Here is a 24561-nt window from a genome sequence, read left to right on the forward strand (position 1 = left end):
TATACACAGAACTAGTTTGTGGAAGGAAATGCAATCATCTAACTCTATGTCCAAGTAAAATAGCAAAACTACCACTGAAAAAACAGAAATCCATGAGTCTACACTGCAGATGGATAGAGATGGATAAATGGACAAGTAGAACAACAATTTTTTTTTCTGAGAGCAGAAATGCATAGTGACAAATGTGTCAGGTAGTAGGCCTGAAAAGTATCATTTTTTTTAAAGTATCATCTTTTAAATGAAATAATAGACTGACTCAGGCAAGCATGGTTAGTAGACAGTGAATCTGATAAGAACAGTTTATCTCTAGAGTCCTAAACTATCTGCCTAGAGACTGCTCATCAGATGCCAAGAAGAAAACCAGCAGACATACAGTGGAGAATCTGGGCAGTGCCTTATATAAAATCAAAATCAGCATTACTTATCAGGATCAGACAGAAATTACATACCTACAGATATGATACATTGAAAATTGCAAAATGTAGATTCTGGCTGTGAATGGTCATCTGAATCCTTCAGCAAATTTAAAATGAGAAGCAATATTCTGCTAAAAACAACCTACTGGCTGGCTCTGCATTCATCAGTGTCAATGTTGTGAAAGATAAAGGTAGAAGATCTGCTCTATACTAAATAGCAAGGGGCAATATCAACTAAATGTGCTATATGAGATCCTGAAGCTTAAGCAAAATGTTAAGCTTAACTTTTGGACACTTAACCAAAAACAACTTTATCAATGTTAAATTCTTGACTGAAAATACTATTGTGTACAATAGAGAACAATGTTGGGCTCAGGTGATACACACTGGGGCATTAGAGGGCAAAGGGGCATGATATAGGCAAATGACTCAGGATAATTCAGAAAAACTAATGTATGCTCATGACCAGAGGATGAGTAGAAAGTAATGCAACTCTGATGTTAAAATTGTTGAATCTGAGTAGAGTATCTGTATTATTATAACAAATTTTTGAAACACCAACACAGATGCTGGGGTGGATTCTCTGCTTTAGAGAAAGTAAGTTTGAGAACAAGTCTTTCTGACAAAGTTCCTGCTCCAATATCTACTTCAGAAGTCCTTGAGCAAGTGCAGAAGCTGAGGGCAGAGAGTAGAAAAGATAGCATTGTGTGGCTAGCAAAAGTGCCTCAGTGGGGGCTGGGAAGATGGCTCAGTAGCAGAGTGCTTGCCTTGCATGCATGAGGCCCTGGGTTCGAATCCACAGCACCACATAAGCAGAAAAAGCAGGAAGTGGTGCTTTGGCTCAAGGGGTAGGGGGCTAGCCTTGAGCTGCAGAGCTAAAGGACAGCGCCCAGGCCCAGAGTTCAGGCCCCATGAACCATCGAGGGAAAAAAAAGTGCCTCAATGTCTGGCCAGTGTGAGGAGCAGCTGTGCTCCCTATGTTCTTAGTAACAGAACTGCAGCAATGGAACCAGGAAGTTAAGACTGGGACAAAACAAAACACAAAACACTGAAAAATGGCAAAACTTGGCACAGTGACCAAGTATGCTTGCTTATTCCAGAATGAGAGCTTACCCCATACAGAAAAGACGAGTTTCAGACATGGCATCTCCTACAAAGAACATGAATTTTCTCAGGTAAATCCTAACATCAGCATAGTAATAACCCTTTCATGTGAAGCAAATTCTCCTGTTAGCTAGCTTTAAAATATCTTTATAAGCCATTATGCATTGCTAGTGCTATATGCTTTATCCTCATCACTAGAGAGAAAGGGTGAATGAAAGAGGAAACATAAAAGGTCAGAAAGAGAAAGCTGAGCCATGGATTAAATTCCAAGCACTGCAGAAAGAAAGCTGTAGGGAGAGGGGGGAGGGCTGATGATCCCATCATACATTTACACTGCTTATGAAATAACCAGTACCTTTAAAGACCTGGCATTCTATATACTTTTTGTCTGTATTAGTGTTTTTGTGTGTATGATATTTTTATTTCTAGATATTCCATGAGGGAGGAGAAATTGGAGGTAAAAGACTAAAACACCTACCCCATTTCAGTAAGCAGAAATAAATCAAACAGAATGAGTGGCCACAGTTCCACATTATCTGACGTTTGTTTTAGTAACATGTGAAAAAAAAATCTACATTTTAAAATTACTGTTTTAACTACTGTATGAACTAGAAATCTTACTAGATTTTAAATTAACTGAAGTTAATTTTTGTTCACTTTCCACATAGCTATAGTGACACCCACATAGTCGATAATTTTCTATTAAAAGCAAATTTCATAGAGGCAGAGCAAGATTTAGAATTTTTTTTTAATATCAGTTCCTCGGTTTCAGTCATATAATTTCTTTTGTAATTCTCAGATAAAGAGTATAATGAGGGGCTAGGAAGGTGGCTCAGTGGTAGAGTGCTTGCCTTGCATGCATGAGGCCCTGGGTTCAGTTCCTCAGCACACATAAGCAGAAAAAGCCAGAAGTGGCGTTGTGGCTCAAGTGGTAAAGCGCTAGTCTACAGCTGAAGAGCTGAGGGACAGTGTCCAGGCCCAGAGTTCAGGCCTCACAACCGGGAAAAAAAAAAACAAAACCACAACAACAACAAAAAAAGAATATAATGAGAAAAGATACCATTTACAAAAAGTCTCATTCCTATCTCACTCAAAAAGGCAGAAATCAACCCAAAATTGAACTATTTAAGAAGAATAAAAGCTACTAACGTCAGTAGTCTTAAAAGGAAGTAAACAAAACATACTTCTAGGGAATCCTGGTCTTATTAATTATAAAAAAGGAAATATATATATATATATATATTTATATCCATACTTGAAATAAAGAAAAACTTCATCAGTTTTGTTACAGATTGTGGAAAGTTAAACTGAATTTACCCAATCTACAATGAGTAACATCAGTATATTTCTATCTTGTTGTAAATCACCTTCAGGAATTATGACCCAATCTAGGAGACAAGACAACTGAGACAAGACTTTCCCAAGACTGCCCAGGACTACGACTTGAACAAAGTTCTTTGGAAAACTAACAAATACCAGGAAGCTGGAACTTGAGGTGTCTGAGTGGTGATGTCAAGGGGTAAGGATTAGATGAATGAAGAGGAAGAATGGGAGAATGAAGTCATAATATTAATATGTGTGTGAACGTGTATACATAAAATAGATATAAATATATATATATATGAAACAAACTAGGAAAACTGAATGGATAGATGGGATTAGAGAGATGGAGAACGATGAAAGGGGTGACACTGATCAAGATGCATTGCGTTCATAAACTAACATGGTGAATTGAAACTCCTTTGTACAACTACTTAAAATATTAAAAGAAATAAAACAGATGTGATGACATTGGTTAGATTTTCTTAAAAATACAGGACTAAAAACGAAAAGGAAAAAAAAAGAGTGGCTGGTCATTCCATTACTGGAATTCCTTCAGTTTTTAATTAACTTCTTAGAATGGTAGATTCACTTTAGGTATTCTATCACAATGCGGCAGGAAGATGTCACAGAAAAATTATGCTATAAAAGGCATGAGTTTTCCTTGAGGTTCAGGGATGTTATCATACTGCAGGTGCCTACAAAGTTATAAAGTATAGTGTACAATGTATATTGAGAGATTTTCACATTATTTATTAAAGTAGCTACCTAAAACTTGGGCTGGGAAGGTGGCTCAGTGGTAGAGCACTTGCCTTGCATGCATGAGGCCCTGGGTTCGATTCCTCAGCACCACATAAGCAAAAAAAAAAAAAAGCTGGAAGTGGCACTGTGGCTCAAGTGGTAGAGCGCTAGCCTTGAGCTGAAGAGCTGAGGGACAGCACCCAGGCCCAGAGTTCAGGCCCCACAACTGGACCAAAAAAAAAACTTCAGCGAACTTTAAAGGACAAGTTTTAAATATATTTGTTTACATAAGACTTTACCTTTCATAATGTATCAAATTCTTTTCTATAACTGTTCATTCTAATTACATCTAAAACAGAGATTCTGATTAGAATATTAATCTTTATAATTAACCTCAATTTAACTTGATACCAAATTTCCCAGACTATTTTATTCTGTTTCAAACTTTTAAAACTGTAATCAAGTTTTCAGAAGCAACCACACTTGTACTTAATCTTCTTAAGTCTCCCAATCAAACCAGGCATCAGTGCCTCATGCTTGTAATCCTAGCTACTGAGGAGACTGAGATCTAGAAGATAGTGGCTTAAGGTCACCCAGGCAGAAATTTTGATAGATTCCATCTCCAAAAGAATTAAACAGCAAAAAAGTAAGGCTGAAGGTATGGTTCAAGTATAAAGCGTCAACCTAGCAAGCAGGAACCTGAGGTCAAACACCGGTACTGTCCAAAAATTCAAAAACAGTCAATTCTGAGCCAAAGCCCCACTCCTCCAGTTTTTCTATAGCCACTTTCCAATGTTTATACTCTTTTCACTTGTGAAACAATGTTTACTCTTTTCAGGGTTCACTGATTTCTCTCCACTTGAAGAGGTTCTCTGCCCTATAGTCAACGTTATCCGTGAGAGGGTGAGTGAGGCTCCTCTCCCTCTTTGTAGACTACCCAAAGCTGGAATGTACTAGGAGTATAGAGTCTTCAGGAGCTTGAAGGAGAAAGTGAAGAAAGAATAATCCATATAACAAGGCAAATAGAACACAAAAGATTCTTCAGAAACTAGGGAAAAATCAAAGACAACATTCTTTACAATGTGCATTAAAATGGGATGAGGTTATATAAACAAGGACAAAAAAACAACCTGTCATTTTGAAATTCAATAAGGAATTAAGATTTTTTTAACTTGAGATTCATATTCAAAAATTCATCCCACAGATTGTCCTATAATTTTTTAATTATACATGTTATTTCTAATGTCAGGTAAGCATCTTATTCACAGGGTCTCACCGGCAAACATTTGATGAGAGCTAAATTTCGATTTTGGGTCCACTATTGACTTGGTTAACTTCTCTGTGTCTTGATTTCATCAGTAAATTGTGAATGATTCATGGTATAAACCTTGGATGACTACTGTGCTAACTAAATCAGTTGGAACAGAGCCTAGCACACATGCAAAAGCACTCACAGACTATACTGATAATTACCATTCACTCTCCTATTTATACTATTCCTAACTTGTTACACCCAAGTCCACAAAAAAAAAAAAAAAAATACAGTGCTTTATTAGTCTACTCAACCCTGCAGAAATCTCACTGTGATTCTATTTTAGACAGCTATACAGTCAGACTTCAGTGGTTTGTCTCACCATAGGCAGAACACATGTGCTTATTACAACCAGGTCTCTGTATGGATAGGAGGTCATTTTGTGTTCCAGGGTTGTGTATTATATAAGATAGTAAGCACAGGGCTTTCTTATCATCTAAGAGATCTCAGCAACTGTGTGTTTTCACTGGTCAATGGGAAAAGTTTCTGCTGATGTGGATAGGCTGGGCTGACTTATGGTGAATAGCCTGAGTTAGAACACACAGGCTACCAACCTCAACCACATCCTAGTCTGTGGACCTGGACTTCAGTGTGGCAGGTGCCACACTATGTAGGACACAAAGCTTGAGGTTAAATTGGAGTATATGAAAATGATATGCGAGTTAAAACTATGACTTCACATCCATCTCATTAGCCACAATCAGAAGAGAGTGGTATAGACAAACAATCCCACCACCCTCTCCTTTTTAACTACACTTTGAGTGGAGCTCCAGTCAGTAATGAGGGTAGCCTGACTGCAGCTATGCTTTCCCTTGCAAGCTGTTTGCAGATATGCAAATGGAAAATGTTCAGGTGGATGCAGGAGGTAAGCAAGAAAGGAAGGATTTAGAAAATCAGTTTCAATGAGCACATAGCTAGATTTAAGTATATACTACAAATACTGAAAATACTGCAAAAAAAAGGAAAAGGAAGACAGGCACAGCAATTTTCATTATACTTTCATTATACCATACATTGTCACACACATTATATCAGGACTTCTAAATTTCAGAGTGCCAGGGACGAGGTTGTGAAATATATAAAAACAAGTATATGCACACATATACTGACATTCTGACAAAGAAATCACCAGTTCCTTTTCTTATGGGTCCCATACAGTGCCTCTATAGTGCATAGGCCCAGCTTAGGAACTTCTTTCCAAGTATATCTTGTCCTGACTTTCAAGGGGTAGAGAATAAAATAGTATGGTCTTAAGTGTCTTTTGTTAACAGTTTTAGTGCCAAATACTTCAAGATTTGCAAATGCATATATGAGGTAGCTTTATAATCCTAAGACCAAACTTTAAGAGGTAAGATACACCATTCTTATTTTCAGTATGAAAGTTTATAGCATACTTATTTTGGTAGTTTTCCTACTTCATCATTCCAAATCTTGTGGAGAGGGGTGACAGCAACTTGTCTAGTGACAGAGTTAGCAAACATCCAGCTAGTTTTAACTGCTGCTCAAGGAAGAGGAAAAAGATATCTCCAGGAACATTCTGCTCCTGACTACCAGATGAGGGACATACTGCTCAGAATAGCCAAAAGGCTAGTGGTAACTTTTGAAAACACTTTGAGTGGAGCAATTAAAGTATTAAACATACTAAATTAAGTATTAAATGTATCCTCATTTTGTTTACCCAAAGATCTACAAACATAACTAACAGTAACAAAAAAGAGTGACGAGGCAGATAGCAACACACAGAAAGTGATTATACATTTGCTCAAATGGAACTGAGCTATAAAAAAAAATTAGGGATGAGAATAAAATTTTTTAAAGATTAAAATTTTTAAAAGAAGTGGCTTTTATTTTGGCCCATGTGGTGTTTGCTGTGTACTATCACTATCCACACACCTCTTCCCATTAATAGTACTGTAAGGAGTCTAGAAAACCATTCAGGACTGTTTATAAATACCTCACCATGCCTGTTCAGTTATAAACTAAAATGAGAGTAAGAACATTTCAACATTTTTTCCACTCTTCTAGGCATTGACACACTACACAAAGCATTTTCACCCACCAAAGACAAGCTCATCTCACAGTCATCATGAAAAATACAGGGAGAGAGCTTCACTTACATGGTTTATGAAGAGACTCTTGCGTTTTTCTCTCACTGTGAAAACAAAAGATGCAACAGAAATGTTACAGGTTTGCTGGCAACCCCAGGCAGGTTACTGAGGACTGGGCCTCTATGATGTGGTCCCATCCACCAACCAGTGTACCTAGTTGCACATTTATTAAACACAAGAATATGGGATCTACATAATGCAGATATCAATTTGGTTAACAAACAAATAAATGTACGTCCATTTAAAAAGGACCCTCAAAATAACTACAACTAACATCAATTAAAGGACAACAGATTTCCATTAACTAAATGAAATACTGTTAATTAGTAAACCTCACCAAACTTAAACACATTCCTTATTTAAGGTGAGAGAAATAGTAGGATTACTAATGTATAATCCAATAAGACCCATAAGTATCCAAATTAGATGAGTGAAATGTATGTAACTACAAGAATACCTATAACACAACTGTGGAATTCTGGCCAGATAGGGTACCTCAAAACTGTTTTTAGCCATGGAAACCATCTGTTCTACATGCTAGATGAACGGCCTGAATGAACTCATGCCTAGGCCAGCTGGCATCTTCTAACACTCCACCCCCAGGAGGTTGATAGGACTCCTGATAACAAGCACTGTTCCACCAACTAGCCTGGAATGTAATATGTGGCTTGGTTTCCAGTGTTGCTCAGAATGGGATGCCGTGGCCACAGGAACTTTCTGGGCAGAGAAACCAGATGAACTTCTATTCACTCTATTGTGCTAACTTTACCATTTTTTCCCCCAGACTGGCTTTTGTGGGCCTGTACTAGTCTGTCAACACACTTTGAGTTGTTCAATGTGGAGAATAGGCTTCCTGCAAGAAGATGGCATCTGCAGTCACTACCTCAGGACAACCAATTCAGTGTGCAAATGTAGTTTGTCACCTGAAGAAGCTTCTTCTAGCAGTCCATGCCCCCAAAGAACATTCAATGTTCTCTGAGAACTTTTCCTCTTTCCCAACATACAGTTCTTGGACTCACAGAGTAATAATTCTTTTCTCATTCTTGGAGCTATGGGTAGTATTATTCTCAGTGGTACAACCAATTGCCTAGCATACAGAGGACCCTGGGATGAGGGAGAAGGAGAGAAAGAAGCCAACCCTATCCTCTCCTTAATGACTGCTATCTCCCTATCTCAAAGATGTTCAATATATCAGGACAAAAATCTTACAACTGGGTATATTAAAGAGTTACCAAAGGACAGAAGATGCCTGCATGGAGATGTCAGATACAACCATCACAGGATGGTTCTGTCACAGGACAGAGAGGTGAGTACTACACAGAATATGAGGCATTTGGGCAATGGCTGAAGCCAGACCAACACACTGAGACCATAGAGAAGGACCAAGTCTGTGATGCACAGTGTAGAAAAAGGTAACTACTTTGTTCCAACTCCATATAATTACCTCATACTCAAACCTTGACCAAAGTAAAATGAGAAACTGGTCAGTAGCGCTAAGTTTTAACTACCATATATGTATGCATATTCCCACATGCATGTATGTGAATGCATGTAGGTATCCAAAATTCATTCAATGTGGGACTTAGCTTCCAGTGTTGAAATACTTATGCTCTGTAGTATTTCCTGCTGTCTGAAATGATAAGAGTACTTTGTATACGGACTGTAAACCTGACAAGATTTCCAGCAAGTTCTGTAGATGATACTCAGCCATTCCTAGAGCATCCCTGTCATAGGCTTAGGCAGCTTCCCAAATATGAAAAATACCTCAAGGTCACCTCAACACTCTATGACAGTTTCTGCCTTCTAGAAGATAAAAGTTATCCATGGTTTAAGAAATAGGTTTCCTTTAAGAACTACCAGTTTCTAAAGATGGGCATGGTAGCACATACCTACAATCTCAGTACTCAGTAGGCTGAAGCAGGAAGACTTCAAACCTGAGGCAAGCCTAGGCTATTCAGCAAGATCACAGAGATAGACTTAGAGAAAAATAGGAAGGGAAAGAGGAGAAGAAGAGTTATTAGAAGTTCTTACAGAGGTATTATGAGAAGATTAAGAAATACTTAAGCAGCAGGGAGCTTGTGGCTCATGCCTGTAATCCTAACTACTCAGAAGGCTGAGATTGTAGGACCATAGTTCTATGAGAAGATTAAGAAATACTTAAGCAGCAGGGAGCTTGTGGCTCATGCCTGTAATCCTAACTACTCAGAAGGCTGAGATTGTAGGACCATAGTTCAAAAGCCAACCCAGGCAGGAAAGTCCATGAGACTTTTTATGTCCAATGAACCACCAAAACAGGCAGAAGTGAAGTTGTGGCTTAAATGGTAGAGTGCTAGCCTTCAGCATAAGCTCAGGGACAGAAGCAGTGGTACTCACTAAACACTATGTTGAAAATGAACTATACAACTTGTGGATAGGGACAAGAGGGAAAAACTGGGAGACAACAAAGAAAGGGTAATACTGTCCAAAATATGATGTATTCATTACTTGACACATGTAACTGTAAGTCTGCTGTACATCACCTTTATAATAAAAAAAATTAAGTATCTCTACCTGACATAAAACTGTAAACCCTCTATACATCACCTTTATAATAACAATAAAAAAAATTTTAAGTGAAAAAAGCCAAGTCTTCATTTCTACTTAGTCTGAAATATGAACATTTTTAAAAAATAAAGTTCAAAATCCCAGGATTAGCACAAAAAAAGGAAGGAAGGAAGGGAGGAAGGAAGGAAGGAGGGAGGGAGGGAGGGAGGGAAAAAAGAAAAGAGAGAACATAGAAAGTGTTAAAAATTATTCAGCAAAGAAACACCACAGTAGAAAAATAATAATACTATAAAAGTGTATGCTATTCTTGCCTATCAGCTATAAGCACCAATTGCTGGGATGAAGCGGACTTACTTCCAAATACTCCACAGGTTCCCATTAGTATAGTAAAGAACAGTTCACTGTTACAAAGCTAAAGAATAGGAAAGGGGACCCCATTACACAAGACTTGGGCATTTTCTGCTTTCATGTACATAAATACTTTCACAGAGCTCTAATTACTTCAGAGTAACTGCCTCCCACCAATCTTATCTGAAACTCAGATAAGGTCCACTCAGATCTATTTACTCTAACAATTCTGCTTCTAGATTCTGCCTCTTTAAGAATCTTCGTTGGGCTGGGAATGTGGCTTAGTGGTACAGTGCTTGCCTAGCATGCATGAAGCCCCAGGTTCGATTCCTCAGTACCACATACACAGAAAATGCAGGAAGCAGTGTTGTGGCTCAAGTTGTAGAGTGCTAGCCTTTATCTGAAGAGTTCAGGGACAGAACCTAACAACCAACAAACAAATAAATAAATAAAGGATCTTCGCAAGATGAAGTCTGCCACCTGAGAGTCTTTCTTTAAGCATGTCTTCTCAGCCCTAAATGAAGTGCTTATCTCCATAAACAGGTGGAACTCCTCTAATATTCACATTCTCACTAGGTGACCCATTTCTGATTGGCACTGAGATCAAGACAGAGAATCTAGATGGACTAATTCTCTCTTCCAGGAACTTGGAATTGAAGCATCCTCAGAAAGCAGATCTGGCTGGGTGCCAGTGGCTCAAGCCTATTATCCTACTCAGGAGGCTAAGATCTAAGGATTAAGGTTCAAAACCAGCCCAAGCAGGAAAGTCCATGAGACTCTTTCTCTCCAATTAACCACTAGAAAAGTGGAAGTGTCACTGTGACTCAAAGTGACAGAGTGCTAGCCTTGATGGAAAAAGCTCAGAGATAGCACCCAGCCCCTGAGTTCAAGCCCCACAATGGACAAAAAAAAAAAAAGGCAGCTCTAAGAAGTAACCTGACCTGGAAGCAGGTAAAATCTGGTATAATGAGAAGCACATCTCCGCTGCATAGGAAAAAGTTAACACAGATCTGACTTCCCTTCATCCCGTAAACTTGGATTTAGGACAAACAAAAATTCACAAGTTGTTAAGAGATACTCCTTTACCACAACATCATCACAGAAGGAAATTTTCTTTAGATTTAAAAATACAACTTTCAGCCTGGTGCTGGTGGCTCATGCCTGTAATCCTAGCTACTCAGGAGGCTGAGATCTGAGGATCCAATAAATCACTAGAAAACCGGAAGTGGCACTGTGGCTCAAGGGGTAGAGCACTCAGCTTGAGCTGAAGAACACAGGGACAGTGCCCAAGCCCAGAGTCCAAGCCCCACGATCAACCAAAAAAAGAAAAAAAAAATTCCAGCCCAGGAACTGGTAACCATCTGTAAAAGTAGCTATTCAGGAAGCTGAGATCTGAGGATCGAGGTTCAAACCCAGCCCAGACAAGAAAATTTGCAACTCTTATCTCTACTTAACGACCAAAAGCCAGAAGTGAACCTGTACCTCAATGGTACAGCCTAGCCTTAAGCAAAACAGCTCAAGCCCCAAGATCAGCACGAAAAAAAAAAAAAATAAACAGAAAAAAAAACCTACCAACTTCCTGTTGAAAATCCTAGTATTGAATACTAATGAGAATTTGTTAATAATCTAAATACAATTTCTGCTTAACTTCTTTCATGGGTAAGTCATTAAAAAGTACCTTGGTTTCCCCACTTCTTTTCTCTAAAATAGACCTTCCAATGGGCATCAGACTCCATTGAGCCACAGGATGTTAGTTAGCACTGAGAACTTCCTAGATACCACTTTATACAAACAACCTTCTTTTGGAAATGAGAAGCAGCCCATGCAGGCAATACAATGAATGACTTGAAGAAGGTGGGTGAAACAGGTCCAGAGGGGGTCATGTGCTGAGCTCTCCCCACCACCTCATCTACCCGTCCCATCTTTACCTCCAAGAATGATATGAGTTCTGTTTAAAGCAAAATAATTAAGCTCTTTTTACAAAGAAAAATTATTTAGCTTCTACATATGAAAGTCTGGCAGGCCACACAAGTAGGAGCCTCAACTCTAATGTTCATTTTATTTCAAATATAAAAATTAAGTGCTGAGATAGTATAGTTGATATAAATTACAAATTTTGGTCCAAAAGAAAGGTTTTATCCTCCCTACTGTGGAGGACATAAATCAGACTTTGAACAATCCAATTAAAAGTTCAATGTAATCCTTTACAGAATAGGTTTCAAGAGCACCAATCAATTCCTGCAAGCTTTAGAACAAAGTGGATTCGATTGTTCATTTAATTCAAAAATTAATTGTTGAGCTTCTATTCCAAATTCACATCACAGCCTCTGCCCTGTTAAACTGACCTGACAGGAAGTCAAGATCACAGTGACCAGGACACAAAGTGTCCCTGGAGGAAATTCACCCTAAACTTCCTACCCTGGGCAAGGCATCCTGATGATGTCATCCTAAGAGGGAGCAGGAAGGAACCTGGAAACAGCCAAGTGGACCTGTGTTTATTTCTAAACCCAGAACCAGAGGAACAGGACATTCTGTACATTCAAAAGGAAACTGACACACACAAGACTGATAAAAGAACAAGGAAAAAATTCAAAGATGTCTAGGGCAGACATGTCAGAGGGAAAAGAAAATTCCAGGACAAGGAATTGAAGGCAGACAAGCCATAAGAAAAACTTATTCCAAGAACAAATATCTACGTTGCCTGTCAACTTCAGATGTTTCTATTTTCCACAGAGAATAGCTAAGGCCAAAGGATTTCCTCAGATACACAAAAACCTCAATTAAATGGTTCCAGTAAGAACTCTCTCTGGTTACCAAAAAAACTCCACCTAAATAGAAATCTGTATGTAGAAAATTTGGAAAATCCAAAGCAGTATAAGAAAGAAAATACAACTGCAAATGATAAAAATGAAAATTAAAACTTCGAAAACATAGATACATTAAAAAGTAATAGGTACATCCAAAAATAAAAAGATAATAGTCATTATTGATATTTTGGTGAGTATATTTTAAATCTTTTAATCTTTAATCTGCATACTTATACAATGGTACATGTACTTTCCCAAATGAATGTGCTTGTATAAAAATATGTTAAAATAAGCCAGGCGTTGGTGGCTCACGCCTGTAATCCTAGCTACACAGGAGGCTAAGATCTAAGGATTGAGGTTCAAAGCCAGCCAGGGCAGGAAAGTCCATAGACACTTATCTCCAATAAACCACCAGAAAACCAGAAGTGACGCTATGGCTCAAGTAGTAGAGTACTAGCCTTGAACTGAAGAGCGGAGAGACAGGCCCAGCCCAAAGTTCAAGCCCCATGGACAAAAAAAAAAAAAAGTTAAAATATGCAAATCCCAAGAGGTGATATAGTAGTATACCAGGAGCTGTAAAAGGTCATCATAAGCCCAGAAATCATGAAAGTTATAAAGATTATTGTGTTAAGTTGGTGAAGGGAGGACAAGGAGGTCATAAGAATGCTCTGAGGAAAGAACTGCCCAACAAAGTCCAGGGCAGTCACTCCTAAAATAAGTTACTGTGGTTATCTCCTGTGCAAAAGGGTCAACATTGTCCAGGAGCATGTTTTAATATGTCCAAAAGAATGTACAAAGAAAACCACTGCTCACATTTTTTATTTCTGAATTTTATGGGCTTCAAGTCAAAAAAGTATTGGAAAGGGGCCTGGGAAGGTGGCTCAGTGATAGAGCGCTTGCTTTGCATGCCTGAGGCCCTGGGTTCGATTCCTCAGCACCACATAAGAAAAAAGAAAAAAGCCGGAAGTGGCACTGTGGCTCAAGTGGTAGAGCGCTAGCTTTGACCTGAAGAGCTGAGGGACAGCGCCCAGGCCCAGAGTTCAGGCCCACGACCGGACCCCAAAAAAAAAAAAAAAACTATACACAAATTTTTTCCCATAAGCAAAAGTCATCTCATGAAAAGCCAGTAAGCCAAGAGAGTTAATTTCTTTCTCATCTGGTAATTTCCTCCACCATACAGGACTCTTCTTGGTTGAATGACATTTTTACTTAGGGAAGCCTTCACTGACATCTCACTTGTGCGAAGAAATAATATGATGGGAGTCACTCTGATTTTGAATAAAATACTCATAACTTCAGCCAATTGGGGAGGTCTAATTAGCAAGTACTGGATTATTATTTGGTTTTGCTGAAGTTGCCAGTCTCCTTTAGAACAATGAGAACGCTCTAAGTCCAGCCTACAACTCTGTAGTATCCAGAGGGAAAAAGAATTAACAACCAAAAAATTCTAATTACTGACTACTGACTATCAGACTATATGACTATATCAGACTCAGAAACAGGTGGCTGGTGGCAGGGGCCTGTTATCATTGCTGACTAAGCAATGATAACAGAAAGGATAAGTAGGCTACAGAAGAAAGAGAGGAGCTATGGTTCCAAGCAGTAACTACCTTAACGTAACTGTTATCACCTCAACAATGGCTTTGTGCCCATATAACATTCCTTTGTGCCCACATAACATTCCTTCCAAATAAAGAAATGGAATGGGACCCATAGTTGTGAACCCACCTCAGAAGGATGAGGTTATATAATAAAACTAAAGAGTTCCTATATATAAAGCAGCTTATAGAAAGAATTTAGGAGGGGAAGTGGCACAGTGGCTCAAGTGGTAGAGTGCTAGCCTTGAGCTGAAGAGCTGAGGGACAGCATTCACACCCAGAGTTCAAGCCCCATGACTGACCAAAAAAAAAAAAAAAGAATTTAGAAGGGTCAATTTGAAAAAATTCAATTTCTGGATAATAATTTCACTAAAGGGCTAATTCATAAAAGTTACCAAAGTTACTTATTTAAAAAAATATTTTTCTGCTGGGTGTTGATAGCTCAGAAGGCTGAGATCTGAGTTCAAAGCTACAATGGGCAGGAAAGTCAATGAGACTCTTAATTTTCAATTAACTATCAAAACAAACAGAAAAAGGCTCAAGTAAATAGAGTGATAGCCTTGAGCAAAAGAGTTCAGGGATAGCACCCAGGGACTGAGTTCAAGCCCTAGGACACACACACACACACACACAATATTATTTCTTTTAAGTACAGGAACAGAACAAAAAAATAGGAATCCCAAAGACCAACTGGTGGCTGCAAATACCATGGGAGCAAGCAGCAGTTCTGGAAGGTAAATGTTCTCAGGTAACCTCAGTCGGGGCTGGGAAGGTGGCTCAGTGGTAGAGTGCTTGCCTCGCATGCAGGAGGCCCCGGGTTCGACTCCTCAGCACCACATACACAGAAAAAGTGAGAGTGGTGCTGTGGCTCAAGAGGTAGACTGCTCACTTTGAGCTGAAGAGCAGAAGACAGCACTCAGGCCCAGAATTCAAGCCCCAAGACCAAAAAAAAAAAAAAAAGGTTCCAGGTCAGATAACCTCACTCCTCATATTCCACGTAATAGCAAGAGAGTAAAAAAAAAAAAAAAAGAGCACAAGTGAAAAGAGAAGTAGACACGATGTAGAAGATGTCACCAGACCAAGGAACAGAGGGAAATACCTCGAAGTAAAGGGTATGGGTTATGTTCCATAGTGAGTAGAAAGGTCTAGAATTTAATAGGTGAAGTGGAAGCAAAAAACAAAGGGTTACAGTACAGATGGACAGTTAGAAGGGCAAGGGAATAAGATCCAGAAGAAGGGGAGAGGGGATGGTCACTAAGCTATTTCTGGAGCCTTCTTTCCTCTACTAGGTCATTTCCTTTCACCATGACAACAGTATGTGTCATTGACCCAGAGGCTCTGATAAAAATTGATGCAAACATTGTGAGAAAGTTTTCTGATTGATGTACCCTGAGTTAATAGGAAGCAAAAAACCAAACCTGAAAGTCAGCCAGACTTAACAACTTGTTTTCACAGCATAAGTTTCTACATAAAATTGTGTCATCCTGTCCTTTCCCTTTCCTTGAAATATCCTTCCTACTACTCCCATTTTAGCTTTCCTTTTCACCAAAGAAAAGTTGTGGGTTTGAGGATGGAGAGGACCTAATACATGCAAAACTTAAAAAGTATTTGCTGGGGCTGGGAAGGTGGCTCAGTGGTAGAGCGCTTGCCTTGCACGCATGAGGCCCTGGGTTTGATTCCTCAGCACCACGTAAGCAAAAAGAAAAAAGCTAGAAGTGGCGCTGTGGCTCAAGTGGTAGAGCGGTAGCCTTGAGCTGAAGAGCTGAGGGACAGCACCCAGGCCCAGAGTTCAGGCCCCACAACCGGACCAAAAAAAAAAAGTATTTGCTGACTACACTGATTTACTCTTTCTTTTAGAGCCTAAAAAAAATATATATATCAAAGGCTTTCAAATCAAGTCAGTGGCCCACACCTACATCAGCATTGTACCATGCCAAAACTGTTACTTAACAATTATTAACCATTTCTTACATATGAACTTACCTTAAACATGTTTTCTACTCACCACAGTATTTTCTCTAAATTAGAGCTTAGCAAGAACAGATGTAAGATTTCCTTATTACAGAATAACATCCTAGTCAGTATCACCAAATCCCTCCCTTACTTTTCTACAAGAATCCAAAGTGAAGACTTGTGTCTACAATACTGTAGAAATTTGATCCTACCTTCCTATGTAGCCAAGGGTCAGGTAACAGTGAGATGCGCCAGAGACTAAAGAGACTTCCCTCCAGAAGAAATTGCACATACTTCTGGTTTTTAAACTGGTTATTAAAACTTTTGCAAAAGAAAAGAGAAAAACTAAAAAAAAAACCTCTGCATTTTTAAAAAAGAAAACCTCTGTATTTTATGCACAGGGTCAATTCAGCTCTCACAACTGACAAACCGTATCAATTCCATGACAAAATAGAACATTAATGCTGCTTTTACTTTATGTTTGTGTTTTTTTGAAAGTTTATGCAAATATCAATTCTTGTAGGAAAAGGAAAATTTATGACAAAGTAGATACATCCAGTATAGAAAGCATGTAGGAATAATCCAGCAAACTAGCAAAATGAACATAATTACTTCAAATGGAAAATTCTAAAAATATAACTTCTTCACAAAAGGAAAAATAAAGCACAAAGAACAATCATTGAACAACATCTTCTAGGATCATTTAAAAGGGTATTCAATTTCCATTGAAATAAAATGTAAAATCAGGGCTGGGAAGGTGGCTCAGTGGTAGAGCGCTTGCCTTGCATGCCTGAGGCCCTGGGTTCGATTCCTCAGCACCACATAAGCAAAAAGAAAAAAAAGCCGGAAGTGGCGCTGTGGCTCAAGTGGTAGAGCGCTAGCCTTGAGCTGAAGAGCTGAGGGACAGCGCCCAGGCCCAGAGTTCAGGCCCCACGACTGGACCCAAAAAAAAAAAAAAAAGTGTAAAATCAAAACCTGGGTTATTAATGCCAGTTGTTGTTGTTGTTAACAGAAATTAGTAAGTTAGAAACCTACCGTCCGTCTGAGATTTACTGAGGAATATTGTGCTGGCCCGAGGATGGTCTGAAGGATTGAATTCCATGTTCAAATCTTTAAAGAAAAAAAAAAAAAAAAAGAAATTATATGAACAACTATCTGTTAACTAGAGAAAGACAATATTAACTTTCAGTTTTCCAAAATCTCAATTATTAATAACAGGACACAGCGTAATAGTATTTAGAACTCTGAAAAAGTTATATACAATAAATAGACATTTGACTGGAGATCATTAAGCTAAACTCCATTTTCCTTTGAAAAGATTGTTCTGTACCTAAGACATGACCAAAATAGCGGAATAGTTACCACATGTAATCAAGGAATTAGCCATTATGTTCACATGCATGCCAAAGGTGATTACATTAGGACATTTCAAGTTGTTACAATGGAATCAGTACTCTTACGCTCTGCTTATTTACGCTCTGCTTATTTAGATTACTTTGAAAGATAGTATCTGAAAGGAAACCACTAAAGTACCAGCTATTTGTGGGTCTAATCTGGGCTGTTCATGTATACTGTTGATCCATACTTCAAAAAAGAAAATTTAGCCAGGTGCTGGCGGCTCATGCCTGTAATCCTAGCTACTCAGGAGGCTAAGATCTGAGGATTGTAGTTCAAAGCCTACCCAAATAGGAAAGTCCATGAGACTTTTTTTTGCCAGTCCTGGGGCTTGAACTCCGGGCCTGGGCACTGTCCCTGAGCTTCTTTTGCTCAAGGCTAGCACTCTACTACTTGAGCCACAGCACCACTTCCAGCTTTTTCTGTTTATGTGGTACTGAGGAATCAAACCCAGGGCTTCACTCATGCTAGGTAAGCACTCTAACATTACGTCACCTTTCTAGCCCCCATGAGACTCTTATCTCCAATTAATCACCAGAAAACCAGAAGTGGAGCTGTGTATACCCAGGCCCTGAGTTCAAGCCCCACAAACAATCAAAAACAAACAAACAAACAAACAAAAAAAAAAAAGCAAGCCAGCCAACATGAAGGGGAAAAAAAGGAAATTAGGGATTTGAAATGTATAACAAAGAAAAAAATCCTTACTTCCAACTTCTCTGAGAAAATCACATCATTTGACAGCACGAGATCCCTTTTGGGGGGGGGCATCGGACTACTGCCCAGGCCCCAGTTCTTTTCCTTCGGGGAAACTCAAATGATGTTCCTTTCCTGCCTTCCCAACCCAAAGGCATTTGGTTCTGCAGCCCCTGCCTTAGAATAATCTCCAAGGGTCAGGACTTTGTCAGTGTCATTTAACAACTTAGAATCCCACCATGTATAAGTGTTTCCAGTTTAAAGAATTACCACCTTATTCCATAGGAAAAGTATAGCTAAGCAAAAGCAGGAGAATTAAGGGAGGAGAAAGAAAAGATTTAAAAAATCACTAGAAAGTCAGCATGGTCGTCATATCCACTTACAGCAACAGAATGAAAACTATGTGGGATTAAATTATTACAATAAATTTGCAAAGAAATGTAATTAATACCTGTATAAACAAACAGTTCTGGGCTGGGAAGGTGGCTCAGTGGTAGAGCGCTTGCCTTGCATGCTTGAGGCCCTGGGTTCGCTTCCTCAGCACCACATAAGCAGAAGAAAAAAAAAAAAAAGCCAGAAGTGCTAGCCTTGAGCTGAAGAGCTGAGTGACAGTGCCCAGGCCCAGAATTCAGACCCCAAGACCGGACCCAAAAAAATTAAAAAATAAAAAAAATAAACAGACAGTTCTATTCTTAACTATAGCTAATCAAGTCAAAGGGAAAAGAAGGAAAAATGAAGATAATCATAAAGACACCAAAGACAACATGGACTCACTCACCCATATAGAATCTTATCTTCAGCAAAACCTGGACATGAAGCAAGTTCTCCCAATACTAAGACTATACTTCCTAACCTTTCTCTTGGAACTTGAGTTAAGAAACAACTAATGAACTTCAAACACACTACTTCAATTGTCTGTTCCTTTGGTAACGTAATTTCTATTAAAGTTATATTTTGGTATAACTTTAGTTATAATTAGTTATAGTTTTTGTCTTGTTTTTTGGTAGGTTCTGGGGCCTGGGCCCTGTCCCTCGGCTCAAGGCTAGCATTCTACCACTTGAGCCACAGCACCACTTCTGACTTTTTCTATTTATGTGATGCTGAGGAATCGAACCCAGGGCCTCATACATGCAAGGCAAGCACTCTACTATTGAGCCACCTTCCCAGCTCCTATAGTTAGTAATTATAATTTATAATTGGTTATAATTTAGTCCCCTGCCCCCCCAGGAGGCACGGTGATCCTCCTGCAGCTCGATCTCTATGTGTCTTCATTCTGCTTTCAACAGGACTGGAGGGGGAAAAAAATCGGGAAACTTGCTTTTCCTTCTATGTAGAACTAAGGACAGAAATCCTGTTTCCTGCTTCTCCTATGAAAGAAGCATAATAAATATGATACAAGGACAAGGCTATTGTATGTTACCTTTCAGGACACACATCACAATCCTAAGTCTGGCCCAGATATTCACTGTGGCATAAACAGGTGGTTTTCCTGATGGTGACTGGCTAGGTATGACCTATATATGTTAGTGAGGAAGAGTAAGTCATATAGAGTTCACAGGAGGCTCTAGAATCAGAGTTTGATGAGCCATTCACAAAAGGGAGTGAGGCTTTGAAAGTGAAGTGCCCAACTAGAGATGACAAAATTTGGACCAGAACTCAGGGCTCCAGCTGGAACTCCTGAATCCAGAGCTTTTCCAGGCCTGGTTGTCCTACAAAGACTTGGAACTGAAGCAAAGTATGATGCTGAGGGAAAACAAAAACCCCTAAAAGCTGAGTTCACAAAACAGTTTCACAAGTTGTCCCTGAAATGTACATTCTAGACGAGATAACCAGGCACCCACAGGCACCTGCGTGTGGTGTGTGTGTGTGTGTGTGTGTGTGTGTGTGTGTGTGTGTGTGTGTGTGTGTGTGTGTGTGTGTGTGTGTGTGTGTGTGTGTGTGTGTGTGTGTGTGTGTGTGTGTGTGTGTGTGTGTGTGTGTGTATGCACGCACTCTCCCTCCACCCCACCCCCACACACACACAGCAAGAGTTCTCTGGGGGTTTTTTGTTTTTGTTTTTGTTTTTGGGGCAGGGGGGGGCTTGGTGCTGGACCTAGGGCTGGAACTCAGGGTCTGGACATTGTCCCTGAGCTTTTTGCTCAAGGCTAATGCTCTACCACTTATGGCACAACTCCGCTTCTAGTGTTTTTTTGGTGACTGGAGATAAAAGTCTCACAGACTTTCCTTTCCAAGCTGGCATCGAGCTGTAATCCTCAGATCTCAGCCTCCTAAGAAGCTAGGATTATAGGCATGAGCCACTGGCAAAGCAACAGGTGAATTCTCTGCTTCTAAACAGAAAGGTACAAAAGTATGTAAGTGCTATTGAGGAAGTCCCTGGAATCATGAGCTAAGGTTTTCTGTCATTGTTGTGCTGTTTGAGCAGTGACGGGACTTGAACTCAGGGTTTCCAGGTTGCTAGGCAGGTACTTTATTCTTCAGGCAACATACCCCTTGCCTTTTATGCTTTAATATTTAAACAGGGTCTCACATTTTTTATGGTAATTTGCCTGGATCTTGATTCTCCTACCTATGCCCCCTTGTAGCTGGGATCACAGGAGTAAGCAATCAACCCAAGCCATTAGCTAGATTTAATTTTTTTTTTGGGGGGGGGAGGGGGTGTTGGCCATGGAGCTTGAACTGTGGGCCTGAGCGCTGTCCCTCAGCTCTTCAGCTCAAGGTTAGCACTTACCACTTGAGCCATAGCGCCACTTCCCATTTTCTGCTGGTTAAGTGAAGATGAGAGTCTCACAGACTTTCCTGCCCAGACTGACTTTGAACCATGGTCCTCAGATGTAAGCCTCCAAAAGAGCAAGGATACAGGCATGAGCCACGGACGCCCAGTGCTAGATTTAATTTTAATGCATTACAAGTGCATTAAATAAACATGTAAGGGTTCAACATTTTCATGAACTTCCTGTGTATCACTTTAAAAGAGCATTTATATTACCTGCATTTTCTCCAATCTTAGCCCAGATTTATAGTCCATTAACTACAGAGATCAAAGTAATAACTCAGAGCAGGCCCAGGCTACCTTTGCATAGGACAAGGTACTTTTAATGTGAAGGTAGGTATTGTAGTTTATGTGTTCCCCAAAAGTTAATGTGCTGAAATCTGGCCTTCTTTGTTAAGTAAGCTGGTGGCTCATGCCTATAATCCTAGCTATTTAGGAGGCTGAGATCTCAGGACTGTGGTTTGAAACCATCCCCAGCAGGGAAATCTGTGAGACTCTCATCTCTAATTAACCACCAAAAAGCCAGAAGTAGAGCTGTGGCTCAAGAGGTAGAGTCAGAGCCTTGAGCACAAAAGCTCAGAGGCAGCACTCAGGATCAGCACCAGAGAGGGCGGAAGGGGAAAGAGGGACCAGGAGAGAGGGGAAAAGGGAGAAAAAGGACGGGAGACTTAATCTAGCTTTGTATTTACACATCGCACCTTTAAGAATGAGTAGAACAAGATAAAGCCACTAAAGGGTTCCACAATGATTGTTTTATAGGTCATTTCTCAAAAGGAAGAGAGACCAGAAAAGATACACATGCATTACGGCATGCTCCCTGTCTCTCCCAGTGAGAGAGCCACCACCAGATGTGGTCCCTTGACAATGGACCAGAACTATGACCCAGTATAAATCTCTTTTGTTTATAAAGTAACTGCGTGGGGAATTTTATTATACTAATGAAAGGAAACTAATATAATGGTACAACCACATAACATGGCTTACTAAACTCATCTTCTAATATTCAGAGAGGAAGACTACAACGATAGGTGGAATTGCCACAGGTGGTCCTAGGGTTTGAGTTTAAGAGACAACTTGACAAGACATAAGGTCCAGCATCTATTTTTAGCTCTTACAAGTCTATGTTTTGTTTTAGCTATTTTGTCTTAAGGATACTATATTCTGTCTCACAGGATCTGGTCAAATATTTCATTCATTATTATTCATTGGTTGATCCTGTGCTCTAATGTATCATGGGCCTCATCTGTTCTCTGAATAAATCATCAGTATAAGATGTCCATGTCTCATATACTCCTCAGCTATTCTCCAGAAGCCACCTGGACCCCCAGTGGAGAAGGAATAAAAATCCCATCAAAAGAAAATTGAGAGAAGAGGTAACAAGGTTGGAAAGAAATGTACTCATTATCTTCCTTATGTAACTGAAACCCCTTTGTACATCATCTTGACAATAAAAAAGAGAAAAAAAGGAAAAAAAGAATGGAAAAAATAATAAATAACTCCATAGGACTGGGAATATGGCTTAGTGGCAGAGTTCTTGCCTCACATACATGAAACCCTGGGTTCGATTCCTCAGTACCACATTCACAGAAAAAGCATAAGTGGCGCTGTGGCTCAAGTGTTAGCCTTGAGCAAAAAGAAGCTCAAGGACAGTGACCAGGCCTAGAGCTCAAGCCCCAGGACTGGCCAAAAAAAAAAAAAGAATGACTCCATAAATTCTAAAATCCACATTCTGTCCTAGAGTGCTGGGAACCACTGGTTCCTCCAAAAAGAAGATGGAGGAGAAATAGCATATTTATAATGTAAAAGGCCCAGGTTAGAGTTCACTTGTTTGTTTGAGGGTCTAGGGCAAATTGTGATATACTGAGACTCACTTTCCTTATCTATAAAATAAGCTTATAATACCTGACTTAGAAGACAGAAAACCAACAGCAGGATGTCTTAGATGTAATATGTGCCCTGTAAAGGACAGCTATTAAAAAGCATTATAATAGGTGCTAGGAAGGTGGCTCAATGGTAGAGCGCTTGCCTTGCATGCCTGAGGCCCTGGGTTCAATTCCTCAGCACCACATAAGCAAAAAGAAAAAAGCCGGAAGTGGCGCTGTGGCTCAAGTGGTGGAGCGCTATCCTTGAGCTGAAGAGCTGAGGGATAGCGCCCAGGCCCAGAGTTCAGGCCCCATGACCGGACCCAAAAAAAGAAAAAAAAAAAAGAAAAAAAAAGCATTATGCTAGGCCCAGTGCTAGTGGCTCACAATTGTAATCCTAGCTATTCAGGAAGCTGAGATCTGAGGATTACAGTTCAATGCCAGCCTAGGCATGAACGTCCCCATGAGACTCATCTCCAATAACTACTCAAAAGAAACCCAGAAGTGGCACTGTGGCTCAAAAAGCACTAGCCTTGAGCAAAAGAGCTTAGGCCCCAAGTTCAAGCCCCACAATCAGCAAAACAAAAAAGCATTATGCTAGCTTTTGTGCAGATCTGAAAGACTGTAATACCAGAACTTGGGAGGCAGAAGTAAGATCATCATAAATTCAAGGCCAGCCCAAGCTTCACAGCAAGATCCTGACTTTAAGAAAAAGAAAAAAAAAAGAGGGTAGGAAGGGGAGAAACAAGGGGGAAAAAAACTGGGAATATAGCTCAGTGGCAAGCACTTGCTTATCACACATAAGGCTCTAGGATTCTTCTCTAGAATCCGAAGTGCTGTGCTATGTCACAGCACCTAGCTCAGTGTTAAGAGAAATAAAATATAAATATTAAAGTACATAAATATTAAAGGTATACTCGACTACTCAATATTCCTATTATCTAAGAGAATGGGCTTGAAATTGATATTTGAAAGCTTGAGTGCTTCAAAATTCTGATAACAATTTTGGTTGTATTGTTTTTAGTTCATGTTTCTGCTGAGCTCAAGGTATGACAGGATTCTTTTAAACAAAACAAAGTGAATAGCTTGCTTGCTAAACAGTGTAGTTTAGCAGTATTTTTCTGTGCCAGACAACCTAATTGTCCTTTCCACAAATGTCACAGTACAATGATCTACAACTGCTTACCTCAGCTTTTAAACCATATGGAGTTTACAGTTTTGTAAATGACTGGGGTTTATAAAATATGGCCAGAGTCATTACCTATTCCATTGGTGGTTTGAAAAACAGAGCAGTGCAGTAGGGTCTACAGGAAAGAAGGCTCAAAAGACCATCTACACAAAACCAGAAAATACCACATTCAACCTTCTGGCTCAGCACTGCAGAGCCCCAAGTTAATCACTGCTTCATTACATGTAAAAGGACATGTTTAGGTCTAGACAATGTCAGTGTGAAGAGTGCAAAAGATGCAAAGACTCTCCTATTCTAGATAGTTTGGAGAACTTCATGGCAAAAACTCAACTTCTATTAGAGCCAACTGTAATTAACTTAAAATCCCGGGGTTCACTTCAGGGAGAAAAAAGCATATATTA

The 24561-nt window shown here is 39.6% G+C and overlaps 1 protein-coding gene across 1 annotated transcript in view; it reads right to left on the bottom strand.

Annotated features, from left to right (window-relative positions):
* The window catches only part of Ccny (cyclin Y), a 167828-nt gene that overhangs the window by 41716 nt on the left and 101551 nt on the right, over positions 1–24561 (bottom strand). The window contains exons 2-3 of the mRNA XM_042685967.1: positions 17287–17361; positions 7011–7045 (exon numbers count right to left, since the gene is read on the bottom strand). Of these exons, the coding sequence (XP_042541901.1) occupies positions 7011–7045; positions 17287–17361 (110 nt within the window). The remainder of the gene's footprint in view (positions 1–7010; positions 7046–17286; positions 17362–24561) is intronic.

Source organism: Dipodomys spectabilis, unplaced genomic scaffold, assembly GCF_019054845.1.
Source record: "Dipodomys spectabilis isolate Male_0828 unplaced genomic scaffold, ASM1905484v1 ptg000096l, whole genome shotgun sequence".
In the NCBI taxonomy this organism is placed as follows: domain Eukaryota; kingdom Metazoa; phylum Chordata; class Mammalia; order Rodentia; family Heteromyidae; genus Dipodomys; species Dipodomys spectabilis.